Raw genomic sequence first — 15112 nt, 5'->3', positions numbered from 1 at the left:
GCCAGGATCGGAGGGGGCCGGAGATCGAGGGGGGTTGTGGAAGGCCAGGATCGGAGTGGGCCGGAGATCGAGGGGGGTTGTGGAAAGCCAGGATCGGAGTGGGCCGGAGATCGAGGGGGTTTGTAGGAAAGCCAGGATCGGAGGGGGCCGGAGATCGAGGGGGGTTGTGGAAAGCCAGGATCGGAGTGGGCCGGAGATCGAGGGGGGTTGTAGGAAAGCCAGGATCGGAGGGGGCCGGAGATCGAGGGGGGTTGTGGAAGGCCAGGATCGGAGTGGGCCGGAGATCGAGGGGGGTTGTGGAAAGCCAGGATCGGAGTGGGCCGGAGATCGAGGGGGGTTGTAGGAAGGCCAGGATCGGAGTGGGCCGGAGATCGAGGGGGGTTGTTGGAAGGCCAGGATCGGAGTGGGCCGGAGATCGAGGGGGGTTGTGGAAAGCCAGGATCGGAGTGGGCCGGAGATCGAGGGGGGTTGTAGGAAGGCCAGGATCGGAGTGGGCCGGAGATCGAGGGGGGTTGTAGGAAGGCCAGGATCGGAGTGGGCCGGAGATCGAGGGGGTTGTGGAAGGCCAGGATCGGAGTGGGCCGGAGATCGAGGGGGTTGTAGGAAGGCCAGGATCGGAGTGGGCCGGAGATCGAGGGGGTTGTAGGAAGGCCAGGATCGGACTGGGCCGGAGATCGAGGGGGGTTGTGGAAAGCCAGGATCGGAGTGGGCTGGAGATCGAGGGGGGTTGTAGGAAGGCCAGGATCGGAGTGGGCCGGAGATTGAGGGGGGTTGTGGAAAGCCAGGATCGGAGTGGGCCGGAGATCGAGGGGGGTTGTGGAAAGCCAGGATCGGAGGGGGCCGGAGATCGAGGGGGGTTGTGGAAGGCCAGGATCGGAGTGGGCCGGAGATTGAGGGGGGTTGTAGGAAAGCCAGGATCGGAGTGGGCCGGAGATCGAGGGGGGTTGTGGAAAGCCAGGATCGGAGTGGGCCGGAGATCGAGGGGGGTTGTAGGAAGGCCAGGATCGGAGGGGGCCGGAGATCGAGGGGAGTTGTAGGAAGGCCAGGATCGGAGTGGGCCGGAGATCGAGGGGGGTTGTGGAAGGCCAGGATCGGAGTGGGCCGGAGATCGAGGGGGGTTGTAGGAAAGCCAGGATCGGAGTGGGCCGGAGATCGAGGGGGGTTGTAGGAAAGCCAGGATCGGAGTGGGCCGGAGATCGAGGGGGGATGTAGGAAGGCCAGGATCGGAGTGGCCCGGAGATCAAGGGCGGTTGTAGGAAGGCCAGGATCGGAGCGGGCCGGAGATTGAGGGGGGTTGTGGAAAGCCAGGATCGGAGTGGGCCGGAGATCGAGGGGGGTTGTGGAAAGCCAGGATCGGAGGGGGCCGGAGATCGAGGGGGGTTGTGGAAGGCCAGGATCGGAGTGGGCCGGAGATTGAGGGGGGTTGTAGGAAAGCCAGGATTGGAGTAGGCCGGCGATCGAGGGGGGTTGTGGAAAGCCAGGATCGGAGTGGGCCGGAGATCGAGGGGGGTTGTAGGAAGGCCAGGATCGGAGGGGGCCGGAGATCGAGGGGAGTTGTAGGAAGGCCAGGATCGGAGTGGGCCGGAGATCGAGGGGGGTTGTGGAAGGCCAGGATCGGAGTGGGCCGGAGATCGAGGGGGGTTGTAGGAAAGCCAGGATCGGAGTGGGCCGGAGATCGAGGGGGGTTGTAGGAAAGCCAGGATCGGAGTGGGCCGGAGATCGAGGGGGGTTGTAGGAAGGCCAGGATCGGAGGGGGCCGGAGATCGAGGGGGGTTGTGGAAAGCCAGGATCGGAGTGGGCCGGAGATCGAGGGGGGTTGTAGGAAAGCCAGGATCGGAGTGGGCCGGAGATCGAGGGGGGTTGTAGGAAAGCCAGGATCGGAGGGGGCCGGAGATCGAGGGGGGTTGTGGAAGGCCAGGATCGGAGTGGGCCGGAGATCGAGGGGGGTTGAGGAAAGCCAGGATCGGAGTGGGCCGGAGATCGAGGGGGGTTGTAGGAAAGCCAGGATCGGAGGGGGCCGGAGATCGAGGGGGGTTGTGGAAAGCCAGGATCGGAGTGGGCCGGAGATCGAGGGGGGTTGTAGGAAAGCCAGGATCGGAGGGGGCCAGAGATCGAGGGGGGTTGTGGAAGGCCAGGATCGGAGTGGGCCGGAGATCGAGGGGGGTTGTGGAAAGCCAGGATCGGAGTGGGCCGGAGATCGAGGGGGGTTGTAGGAAGGCCAGGATCGGAGTGGGCCGGAGATCGAGGGGGGTTGTAGGAAAGCCAGGATCGGAGGGGGCCAGAGATCGAGGGGGGTTGTGGAAGGCCAGGATCGGAGTGGGCCGGAGATCGAGGGGGGTTGTGGAAAGCCAGGATCGGAGTGGGCCGGAGATCGAGGGGGGTTGTAGGAAGGCCAGGATCGGAGTGGGCCGGAGATCGAGGGGGGTTGTAGGAAGGCCAGGATCGGAGTGGGCCGGAGATCGAGGGGGGTTGTGGAAAGCCAGGATCGGAGTGGGCCGGAGATCGAGGGGGGTTGTAGGAAGGCCAGGATCGGAGTGGGCCGGAGATCGAGGGGGGTTGTAGGAAGGCCAGGATCGGAGTGGGCCGGAGATCGAGGGGGTTGTGGAAGGCCAGGATCGGAGTGGGCCGGAGATCGAGGGTGTTGTGTATGTAATATGTGTGCTACTTTGAACCTATGGACAGGACTGCACTACTTGTTGGGCGTAGTGATTCGCAGTACCACTCCTGGCCATAGGGGTATAAATAGTACTGTGGGTACTGATCTCCCCCCGGTTCCCGCCTGTGGGCCTGAAGTAAAGACCTACGTATAGTCCCTACCTGAAACCAGTAAAGACCTGTTTTATTGTCACTGATTAAGTCTGAGTATTAATTACTTGAACAACTCACAGATTTAACACTGGCGACGAGTCTGATTCGGACCCTGCGGCAGTCACTCCACGGCAGCTTCGCCCACAGCCAGGACGTTGCAGAGAGGTTTCCACCCTCTCCACCCCACTGGAAGACATCCTGACCTCGGAGCCTCCATCGGCGCCCGTCAGCTTCTTCTCCAGCTTGGTGGTGGGTAAGCCGTTGTCTGAGCCGGGCAGCGACGCGACAGGCAGTCGACCGCGTTGGCCGCACGAACGGGGCTGGGGGAGCTGGAGGAATAGGGTGCGAGAGCCGCTTCGAGCGGGAGGCGTTTCAACGGAGCGATCGCATCTCCTGATAAGAGCCGAGAGCCGCTTCGCGATCCAGCGATCGCATCCGCTGATAAGGGCCGCACTCGGGCGATCGCGGCGAAGATAAGGGCCGCACTCGGGGGCTGAAGGGAGACGGCGTTGGGGGGCGGGTGAAGACCGCCAAGCGCGGGAAAACCGCCATTTTGTGGGCGGAGGACGACGGCAAGAGCGGGAAGCCGCCATCTTGGATAGCAGTAAAAAAAAAAAATCTGAGAAATTGCAAATCTACAATGCCTAAACACGGGAATATTAGCACCTTTGATAGTGACCTCGAAGATTGGGCCATATATGTTGAAAGAGTAAAAAATTATTGTAAGGCCAATAAAATTCGTGACCAAGATAAAGCTCGAACATTATTAAATTTAATGGGTGCGAAGACATACGGGCAATTGAAACACCTGTTATCACCAGATGAACCGGCGGATAAGACGTTCGATGAGATTGTTACTGTCCTGAAAGATCATCTAAACCCCACGCCGCTGATGCTAGCGGAACGATTTAAATTTTACGACAGAAGGCAGCTACAGCATGAAAGCAATGCTGATTATTTGCTGGAATTGCGTAAATTAGCGAAATATTGCCAGTTTGGAACGGGACTGACAGAGGCACTTCGAGACAAATTTGTGTGTGGTTTATTTAAACAGGATACACAAAAGCGACTGCTCGAGGAGAATGAGCTGACGCTTGAGAAGGCGGTCACTATGGCAGCAGCACACGAAGCCGCAGCGAGAGGCACGGCAGTAATGCAGCTACGGTCACCGGAGCTCAGTGCACACAAATTGGGTGTGAGTTCTGGCAAATGTTATCGTTGTGGAAAGACAACGCATGATCAGAACCAGTGTTGGTTTAAAAACCAAGAATGTAGAACTTGTGGTAGGCTTGGACATATAGCTAGAGTATGCAGGTCAGCGAAGAAGACCAGCAACAAGAAGTCACCGCAAGGAAAATACGCAAAGGTACACAAGGTGACCGAACAGGAGTCCGATTCAGACGCTAGCAGTAATGAACTGGCTAGCTTAAGAGTACTCAACGCTGGTAAGGGTGCAGACCTCCAGACAATTTGGGTCACTCTTCAGATAGAAGGAGTCCAAGTAAAACTGGAATTGGACACTGGATCGGCATTGACGGTCATAAATAAGAAAGATTACGGAAAGTTATTCCAACATATTCCCCTACAGGATACGGGGATTATATTGAAAACATACACGGGGCAAAGAGTGTACCCCATCGGGAAAATAGAGGTTGCAGTGGTCCACAAGGGCGAAGACAGTCAAATAATGGACTTATATGTGATATCTGAAGGAGGTCCTCCACTACTAGGACGGGAGTGGATTAGGAAAATGAATATGGACTGGCATTTCCTACAAACAATAACGAGTGAGAACTCGGTGAAGATAGTCGGCCCAGACTCTGGAACGGATGATGGTAAGCCCAACTCAGGTGCAAAAGACAAAGTTTCAGCACAGAATTCCACTGAGCAACAACAACATAGTTTAACTGTGGATTCTGAGTCTGGCAAGTCTACTGATGTGCCCATTTCTGAGGGACACCGGGCTCGAACTCAACTCCATTTCAAACTACAACAGCAATTAGAACAAATGCTTCGCCGTTGTGAGCAAGAGTTGAATGCAACGAAAGAGTTCTTTGATATAGAGTTGGAGAATCTGGAAAGACAACAGAAGCAGCTGATGGAGAAAATGGAACAGGAGCACACAAAACGTCTGATGTCAGAGGAGTTAACGGTCAGCCAACTCCTGCATATGCTGAAGGACAGGACTCTGAAATGGGAAAAACTTGAACATGAACTTCAATATTCAAACGAAAGGGGTTCGGAGCTCTCAAAGGTTATTGGAAGAGCTGAGGTGGCAACACAGACTGAGATGACTGCAACAGAGCAGCCCTTGGATGCCAAAAGTACGCTGACTCACGTCAACGTAGAACAACAGACCGCTGAAACAGCTGCTCCGGTAGAGGGATTGCATAGTCCGATCAATCAATCTCCAAAGGAAGTTGAAGTATTAAAATCACAAATGAGGTCACTAGTAAACGACTTGCTGAAAGCCCAGAAAAAGCTGGATGCAGAGGTACACATGAAGAAGTCTCTTCAGGAAAGATGTCTGGATTTGGAACAAGAGCTGGCTAACGTCCAGCTGGGTATGGAGGAAATAGACGACCCTCTCACTGGTCTAGCTCAGGACGACACCGAATATTACTATGACCTGGTGGACGACACCGAATATTACGATGTCCTGTCCTGCCCAGCTTGTAACTTCGACTCCCAAAGTGCAGAAATCATGGAGGAGCACCAAAAGTCTACGGAACATCGGGAGAAGCTGGCTCTACGACGGAAACAGGAGGAAGAGAAGGAGGAACTGCGCATGCAGCTGGCAGCTGTGGCAGCTGACAATGGAGCCCAGAGAGTCTCCAAGAAGCAGAAAAGGAAAAGTAAAAACAGAAGATGACCCATCTGAACCATTATCACCTCTACCAGATCACACACGTGGTCCCTCCGAACGGAGCCAATTCAGTTCGGAAGTTCAAACTGTTAAATCCATGGAAGGACTATTGAATGAGTCACTCCAGCAACGTGAACCGACTCCACCACAGAGATTGAATCTGTGAACTGTTTTCCGCAGAGACTGAATCTGTGATCTGTTTTGACATGAAGTTATCTATGTGTCTATGTTATTCTGTTATGTAAACCTGAAGTTATATATGTATATATGTTATTACGTTATGTTAAATGGGGAGATGACTGTAAAGCTAGGAAGGGAGGAATGTTGTGTATGTAATATGTGTGCTACTTTGAACCTATGGACAGGACTGCACTACTTGTTGGGCGTAGTGATTCGCAGTACCACTCCTGGCCATAGGGGTATAAATAGTACTGTGGGTACTGATCTCCCCTCAGTTCCCGCCTGTGGGCCTGAAGTAAAGACCTACGTATAGTCCCAACTCCAACCAGTAAAGACCTGTTTTATTGTTACTGATTAAGTCTGAGTATTAATTACTTGAACAACTCACAGATTTAACAGAGGGGGTTGTAGGAAGGCCAGGATCGGAGTGGGCCAGAGATCGAGGGGGTTGTAGGAAGGCCAGGATCGGACTGGGCCGGAGATCGAGGGGGGTTGTGGAAAGCCAGGATCGGAGTGGGCCGGAGATCGAGGGGGGTTGTAGGAAGGCCAGGATCGGAGTGGGCCGGAGATTGAGGGTGGTTGTGGAAAGCCAGGATCGGAGTGGGCCGGAGATCGAGGGGGGTTGTGGAAAGCCAGGATCGGAGGGGGCCGGAGATCGAGGGGGGTTGTGGAAGGCCAGGATCGGAGTGGGCCGGAGATTGAGGGGGGTTGTAGGAAAGCCAGGATCGGAGTGGGCCGGAGATCGAGGGGGGTTGTGGAAAGCCAGGATCGGAGGGGGCCGGAGATCGAGGGGGGTTGTAGGAAGGCCAGAATCGGAGTGGGCCGGAGATTGAGGGGGGTTGTAGGAAAGCCAGGATCGGAGTGGGCCGGAGATCGAGGGGGGTTGTGGAAGGCCAGGATCGGAGTGGGCCGGAGATCGAGGGGGGTTGTAGGAAAGCCAGGATCGGAGGGGGCTGGAGATCGAGGGGGGGGGCGGGGTGTTGTAGGAAGGTCAGAATCGCAGGGGGCCGGAGATCAGAAGGCCGGAGAGGGGGTTGGCGGCTGGGTGCCAGAGGGGGGATCGGAGGTTGAGGGGGTCGGAAGCCCGGAGGGGGGAATCGGAGAGCGGAGGCCTCATGGAGGGAGATCAGAGGCCTCGGGGGCGGGGGGAGGTCTGAGGGAGAGTGGATGGGTCGGGGGTTTGTCCGATCGTGGGGGGTTGGCGAGGCAGGAACGTTGGATCCAGCAGGTATGTGGATAGGCACTTACCTCCTGGATCCAGCAGTCCTTGCCTCCCTTTAGCTGTCGGGTTCCCCGAGGCCTGGGAAACCCGTCCGCCCACAGTTAAATTTAAAATGGAGCTTCAACATGAGGCACGAAGCCTCATTATAATAGTTAAATTGCCAATTGGCCTCCTGCGAGTCCGTCTGCCCGTCCCGCCTCCTGTTAAACCCGGATGTGGGCGGATTGGAGGCATGTTGGGGTCGGGATTCAGATCTTTAATATTTTAACCTCCCACTCCCAGAGAGTCTGTTATCCTTTCTGATCTGCTAGCTCTCACTCCTGAGCCTCAAAGCTAAAATCTAGCCTCCACTCTCCTTCAATCTCCATTCCCTGTGGGCGGGGGAGTATCAATGGGCATTGGGCATGTTTGCTTGAGAGAATGTATTTGTTTTTGCAGCAGAGAAATTCTCCGCATAATAAGCCTCGTGCTGAGGTCTTGCCCCACAGACACCAACATTCATGTGTGAGTCGAAACTTAGAAGGATATGGTGATCAGGGGAGATGAAGTGAGGTGGGAGGAGTCTCATGTGCAGCATAGACCTGTTGGGCCAAATGGCCTGCTTCTGTGCTGTAAATTCTATGTAAAACATTTATATTAGCAGACTACTCAACTGTGGGGGCATCACAACAGAGTCTAATCCTGCCCACACCCAAATACCTACGCTTCTGGGACTGGTCACGTACGGTATGCGGGGGCAGAAAGCTCTCACGTGCTGTGGCAGTGAGGCTTTCTAGGTGAGAGAGGCAGCAGTATAATCAGCTCTAGCTCAGCAAAACCATGGCACCGGTTATCCATGAATACACTCATCCAGAAGGAAGCTCCGTCCTCACCTGCTCAGCCATTTTCCCCGCTCCTCCGTCAGCCTCGCCACTCCGAGCGCCACGCTCCCGCTTTCCAGCAGCCGGAAGGCATCAGTCCATGCCCGATTGGCAGCGGGCCCACTGCGGAGCCCTCCCTGCCCTCCGGCCATGCAACCCAAGACATCGGCCACACAGGCCAGGGTGCGGGCCGCGACCCCCAGGTCCTCGGTGGTGGCAGCCACTGTAAATCAAGAGAACAGGTGGTGTCCTATTCCACATAAACCAGCGCACCTTCACTGGGGCTGAAATCTAACTGTGCGGGGCGGTGAGAAGCGAATGGGACGCCCGTTATACATCCCGCCCGACTAGCTATTCCATTCACTTCAACCGAGCGGCTCATTCTCTACCACCAATGCTGCCCCACCTGCTGCAGTTAAATGTCACCCCCACTACCTCTGAAAAATACCCAATGGGCTGGCAATAATACTCTGGTTCCCCACACACTTTCTATACCCGTCACCTGGGCCCAGTTTAACTGGTAGCCGATATACTAACATCTGCTTGGCTCAGTTTGAATCACTCCCACCTCGGAGACAGAAGGTTGTGGGTTGAAGCGGATTTGAACTCGCATTCTAGGCTGTCACTGAAGTGTATTACTGAGGGAGTGCTGCATTGCCAGAGGTGCTGTCCTTTAGGTGGGATGTTAAACTGAGGCTGTGTCTCGTTTCTAGTGGTTCGGGTGGATGTTGACGATCCCATCACAGTGTTTAAAGAAGAGCAGGAAGTTTTGTCCTGGACAACAGTTCTTACTCAACCAAAAACAGAGGAACTGCCCATTCCTCCAACTCTTACCTAATAATGCCCTGTCCTTCTCACTGACACAATGAATTACCCTTTCATCTCCTGATTGCAATCCACTGGAAGAGAGTCCAGCTATAATCAGGACTACCTTACATTTTTGTAGGCTCCCTGGTGGTTGGTTTGGTAATTGCAGTGGGCTGGCATGGTACTGAGTCACACACACCAAGCAGGCCCCAGGTTCAATCCCCAGTCTGTGCTGTTAGTTGATCTCAGCCAATGTGACACTAAAATTAGTCTGGGCCCCCCTGGGCTAGCGGGGGGAGAAAGGCCACTAGGTCGTGACCCAGGTTGTTACTGTGTGTGTGGGAGTCGGGGTGAGGATAGGATCGGGCATTAGGCCCTTCCCGCTCACTCACTCACTGTCTGGGCTCACACATGTAGAAGAGTCGCTTCAGTGAGTGGCCTCTGCTCCTGGACCTGCCCATCCCAGCGGGAGTCAGCACCTGCAGGAAGGGAGGAGAGGGAAAAACATATGTTTTTATATTTTAAAAGTTGGTTATTTGGATTGATGCTTTATCTAAATGAAAAGATTTGCATTTATATAGTGCCTTTCACTACCTCAGGACATCCCAAAGTGCTTTACAGCCAATGAAGTACTTTTGAAGTGTAGTCACTGTTGTAATGTAGGAAACGCGGCAGCCAATCTGCACTCAGCAAGCTCCCACAAACAGCAATGAGATAATGAACAGATAATCTGCTTTAGTGATGATGGCTAAGGGATAAATATTGGCCAGGACACCGGGGAGAACGTCCCTGCTCTTCTTCAAATAGTGCCATGGGATCTTTTACATCCACCTGAGAGGGCAGATGGGGACTCGATTTAATGTCTCATCCAAAAGACGGCACCTCTGACAGTGCAGCACTCCCTCAGTACTGCACTGGGATGTCAGCCTAGATTATGTGCTCAAGACTCTGGAGTGGGTCTCGAACCCACAACCTTCTGACAAAAAAAAATCTACAAGCTGCAAATCAGTTTCCAGTTACACCGACCCATAAGAAAGATGCCTCTCACCTGTATCGAGGGTGTTGAGTATCTGTTGCTCATGCCCCTCACAGATGGCTGCCCTGATCAGAGGCCAGAGGCTGTTGTCTTTGCGAGCGAGCAGCGTGCTCCGTACTTTACGCTGCGCCCGGGTGAGGAACAGCTGCCGTCTCCAGGCGAGCTCGGCCTGCTGGTCCAGGCAGCTCAGGACCTCCTTCATCGACAGGCGCCAGGCCGACTGCCACTTCCTCAGAAACTGTCCTGTCTCCGATCCGAGGAACCACAGCACCTCCTCCATCCCGATGGGCTCAGATGTGTGGAAGACTGGGAAGAGTTGAGCATTGAGCAGGCACTGGTCATTTCCGAGACTGCCCGGACCCCATACCTCCTCTTTCCTACGAAAAGCAAAGGCCTCTGATTCGCAGTCTTTCATTTTCCCTTTACACCCTCTCTCACACGCCGCTTGCTGGCTCAGGGGCAGGATGGTGGACCTGTGCCCAGGCCTCTGTCCATACCATTCTGTAACTACCTCCTCCAAGCCCACAAAGACCAGCCAGGGTGATGTTCCCTCTGATTACCCCTCCTCTGTGTCAGGGATATCTGGCTCTAATTGGTGCATCCCTCTGGGAACGTGGCAGGAATCAGAATTTCACTGCACAGGAGTCATTGGTACAATTCCCTTACATGGGAACATAGGAATTGCTGGATGAAAAAAGACCACGGTCCAATTCCTACAACAATAATGGAGTAATTGACCAATCACAGCAATCAGTCTCTATCAGTGAGTCTACAACAGACCCAGACACGAGGCGAGGGAAACCCCAGGGGTGGAGAGCTTTGGGAACCAGAGGTCCAGTCACCTGCCCCTCCCGAGCTTGCTACACTCACCACACGTCACCTCTCAAATTACTCATATACTGTCTCCCAAAATGTTATTTTCTGAAGGAAATCTATCAAATTGGCTTTTGAATGAGTCAATACTAACTGCGTTCACCATCTCCCGAGGGAGCCTCTTCCATAGATTGACCACTTGCTCACTGAAATATTGTTTCCACAGATTAGTTTTGAATTTACTCCACTTCAAGTGCAGGCCGTGTCCTCTGATTCTCCTGTTCTGGACAAGGTGAAACAGCTTGTCATGGTTAACACTATCTAGTCCCTTTAGAATCCTAAAAACAGCAATTATCATCTCTCAACCTTCTCTATACCAGTGAAAACATGCCCAAATTACATAATCTTTCCGCATAATCCGATCCCTCCATCTGCCCAATCATTCTGGATGTTGCTGTCTTCTGTATCCTTTCAATATCTGTAATATCCTTTCTGTACTGTGGCGACCAAAGCTGTATACTGTATTCTAAGTGCAGACGCACCAATAATTTATAATGTGGCAGGATTACCTTGCTATTTGGGGCTCAATATTGACCTTGCAGAGTGAGCTAGAACCCCATGCCCTGCTCGCAACCCCCCACCCCCACCCCCACCCAACCCCACCGCATCCCAGCCTTTGTTGTCTGGTATCTTTTGCTTGTCTGAAATAATTATTTAAAATGATGTCCCACCTTAGGAATCCAGAAGATTGCTTTCTGTTTTTAAAGCTTTCTCCCACCCATTGATCTTCTCCTCTTCCTCTTGAAGGCGTTGACTCCTTTCTGGGATATGACTCCATGGGCATCAGCAGCCCTGTGACACCTTAACTATGTGGCCAATCTTCATTTGAGTCCAGGCCATGTTGGCAGGCTATTAGACTGCAAGGGCATCACAGGCAAGCCTGAGCCTATCTTCACTCAACATCCACATACGTGTCCCTCCATACTTGCATCCTGGCTGAGCTCAACTAACTCGGGGCTAACCAGGGATTGAACTGGTACCTTCTGGTCTGTATGACTTTAGTATTGTTCTGGGCAGTCTCTTTAGACATGAGCGTGTCCTGAGGTCGATCTACTCTCTGATAGGCCAAAGTCTTCAGAGACCCTAAGCAATGAAGAAAAGCTCCAAGTTTGGCTTTGGATTCTTACCACTTGCATTTTATGGAACCCCTAATCTTTATCGCTATTTACTCTTGTTTACAGGACTGGAATAACACTGGGTCAGTGCACTGAACATAGAAGCAGAGTAGGCCATTCAGCCCCTCGAGCCTGTTCCACCATTCAATTAGATCATGGCTGATCTTTATCTTAACTCCATCTCACCGCCTTGGTTCCGTAACTCTCAATACCCTTGCTTAACAAAAATCTATCAATCTCAGTTTTGAAATGTTCAATTGACCCCCAACCCTCAACAGCTTTTTGGGGGAGTGTGTTCCAGATTTCCACTACCCTTTGTGTGAAGAAGTACTTCCTGACATCAACCCTAAATGGCCTAGTTCTAATTTTAAGGTTCTGCCCCCTTGTTCTGGACTTCCCCAACAAAGGAAATAGTTTCTCTCCCTCTACCCCAGTGCAGCACTTCAGTGAGGAATTGCACTGGTCTTCAAACACAGTGAAATAACAGATGACTCATTTTCTCCTTTTTAATCAAAGATGAATTCCTTCAATTTTCCCATTATATTCTTATCCGTCTACCCAATAACCAGGCAAGGTCCCCTCCCCCACCCCAGGCCCCCGCCAAGTTCGGTCTGAGCTAGCCACCAGGAGGTGTGTGGGAGGAGCCTGAAAATGTCTCTCTCTGATCTCTCCTCCTGCCTTGAGGACGTGCCTAGCCTTCACTTTACACATCACCAAGGCAGCATGGGCCAGAAAAGGAACTCAGCAGAGTGAGGGATCGAACCCACATTTCCCCATTGGGCACCCTCTCTCTCTGTAATTGAGGGGACCAAAGATATATTTAAATCGGCAGAGAACAAGGAGAATACAAACCTAATGGATTAATACCCATCTTCCAGCCAACACAAAGAAAATCTTTTAGATTAAATAGACCTCCACCCCCAATGGCTCAGTTTAATCAGTGATCAAGAAGGTTCGATCCCCAGTCTGAGCTAACTGATCTCTGGCAAGAGGCGGTAAGAGCACTACAATGGCCTCAGTGCCCATGGTCAAGGAGGCAAACTAGACCAAGGTCCCTTCTGCTCATCGCTAACCAATGATTCCTGCTGGGCTGTGTGAGTATGTGGGTGAGGACAGGACTAGGATCAGGATCAGGACCAGGCCCACGATTAGGACCAGGATCAGTATCATGACCAGGATCAGGATCAGGATCAGGATCAGGATCAGGACCAGGACCAGGATTAGGATCAGGACCAGGATTAGGACCAGGATTAGGATCAGTATCATGACCAGGATCAGGATCAGGATCAGGATCAGGACCAGGATTAGGATCAGGACCAGGATTAGGATCAGGATCAGGACCAGGATCAGGACCAGGATTAGGAACAGGACCAGGATCAGGATCAGGATCAGGATCAGGACCAGGATCAGGATCAAGACCAGGACCAAGATCAGGGTCAGGACCAGGATCAGGACCAGGTCCACGATCAGGACCAGGATCAGTATCATGACCAGGATCAGGATCAGGATCAGGATCAGGACCAGGATTAGGATCAGGACCAGGATCAGGACCAGGATTAGGATCAGGATCAGGATCAGGACCAGGATCAGGACCAGGATTAGGAACAGGACCAGGATCAGGATTAGGATCAGGATCAGGACCAGGATCAGGATCAAGACCAGGACCAAGATCAGGGTCAGGACCAGGATCAGGACCAGGTCCACGATCAGGACCAGGATCAGGACAAGGATCAGGACAAGGACCAGGACCAGGGTCAGTATCATGACCAGGATCAGGATCAGGATCAGGACCAGGTCCATGATCAGGACCAGGTTCACGATCAGGATCATGACCGGGATTAGCTGTGATGTCCTCTATGGCCATTGCTCACACATGTACAATGGTTACTTGTGTAAGGTACCAGAGGGCACCTGTGAAACTGCACTCCACCAAGGAGTCAACAAATTTTAGGAGTGGAAGGGGTGAGAGGAGGGAAGAATACTTGTGCGGGGGGGAAGAAAAAAGTAAATGAAAATAAATATTTTGCCAGTGGTCGGTGAATCATTTTCCTGGCCTGTGCCCAGACTAGGGGAGCCAGATTCAAATGGCAGTCTCTCTCAACGGTGGCACCAAGCTTCTCCCTTGATGGAATGCTGCCTTTCTTAGTCAGGTTATCAGGCTCAGTTCTGACCGGGAAGAGGATGGTAACTCGGGTATCTGTTATGCCAGTCTCAGGTCTTCAATAAACCTGTGACCTCCACCATCTAGAAGAACAAGGGCAGCAGGCGCATGGGAACACCATCACCTCCCAGTCACACACCATCCTAACTTTTTTATAATTCGTTCATGGGATGTGGGCGTTGCTGGCAAGGCCAGCTGCAGTCCGTGTGGTGAAGGTACTCCCACAGTGCTGTTGGGGAAGGAGTTCCAGGATTTTGACCCAGCGACGATGAAGGATCGGCGATATACTTCCAAGTCAGTATGGTGTGCAACTTGGAGGGGAACTTGCAGGTGGTGGTGTTCCCATGCGCCTGCTGCCCTTGTCCTTCTAGGTGGTAGAGGTCATGAGTTTGGGAGGTGCTGCCGAAGAAGCCTTGGCGAGTTGCTGCAGTGCATCTTGTAGATGATACACACTGCAGCCATGGTACACCAGTGGTGGAGGGAGCAAATGTTTTAGGTAGTGGATGGGGTGCCAATCAAGATTTGTCCTGGATGGTGTTGAGCTTCTTGAGTGTTGTTGGAGCTGCACTCATCCAGGCAAGTGGAGAGTATTTGATCACACTCTTGACTTGTGCCTTGTAGATGGTGGAAAGGTTTTGGGGAGTCAGGAGGTGAGACACTCGTCGCAGAATACCCAGTCTCTGACCTGCTCTTGTTGCCACAATATTTATGTGGCTGGTCCAGTTATGTTTCTGGTCAATGGTGACCCCCCAGGATATTGATGGTGGGGGATTCGGCGATGGTAATGCCGTTGAATGTCAAGGGGCGATGCTTAGACGCTCACTTGTAGGAGATAGTCATTGCCTGGCACTTGTGTGGGGCGAATGTTACTTGGATATATATCGCCGATCCTTCATCGTTGCTGGGTCAAAATCCTGGAACTCCCCATCTAACGGCACTGTGGGAGTACCTTCACCACACAGACTACTGCGGTTCAAGAAGAAGGCCCATCATCATCTTCTTAACCAAGAGCAACTAGGGATGGGCAATAAATGCTGGCCTTGCCAGCGACGCCCACAACCCGAGAATTAATTTTTTTTAAACGTTATGGAATACAATTGGTAGCACCTCATCTCTGGTCATCTTTGACCACAGTATGCTGGTTGCTATAGGGAACCGTACAGAGAGAGATATTTAAGGGTAAG

General features: G+C 52.8%; 1 protein-coding gene across 1 annotated transcript in view; it reads right to left on the bottom strand.

Moving 5' to 3' along the window:
- Window positions 1-15112, bottom strand: part of fcsk (fucose kinase) — a 163830-nt gene that overhangs the window by 39188 nt on the left and 109530 nt on the right. Inside the window, exons 12-13 of the mRNA XM_085990959.1 lie at window positions 9792-10156; window positions 7949-8159 (exon numbers count right to left, since the gene is read on the bottom strand). Of these exons, the coding sequence (XP_085847085.1) occupies window positions 7949-8159; window positions 9792-10156 (576 nt within the window). The remainder of the gene's footprint in view (window positions 1-7948; window positions 8160-9791; window positions 10157-15112) is intronic.

This window comes from Somniosus microcephalus, chromosome 6 (genome assembly GCF_052327205.1).
Source record: "Somniosus microcephalus isolate GS21.2 chromosome 6, FLI_Smic_1.0, whole genome shotgun sequence".
Taxonomy (NCBI): Eukaryota; Metazoa; Chordata; class Chondrichthyes; order Squaliformes; family Somniosidae; genus Somniosus; species Somniosus microcephalus.
The sequence above is the reverse complement of the archived record's forward strand: the minus strand, read 5'-3'. Positions and strand labels throughout refer to the sequence as shown.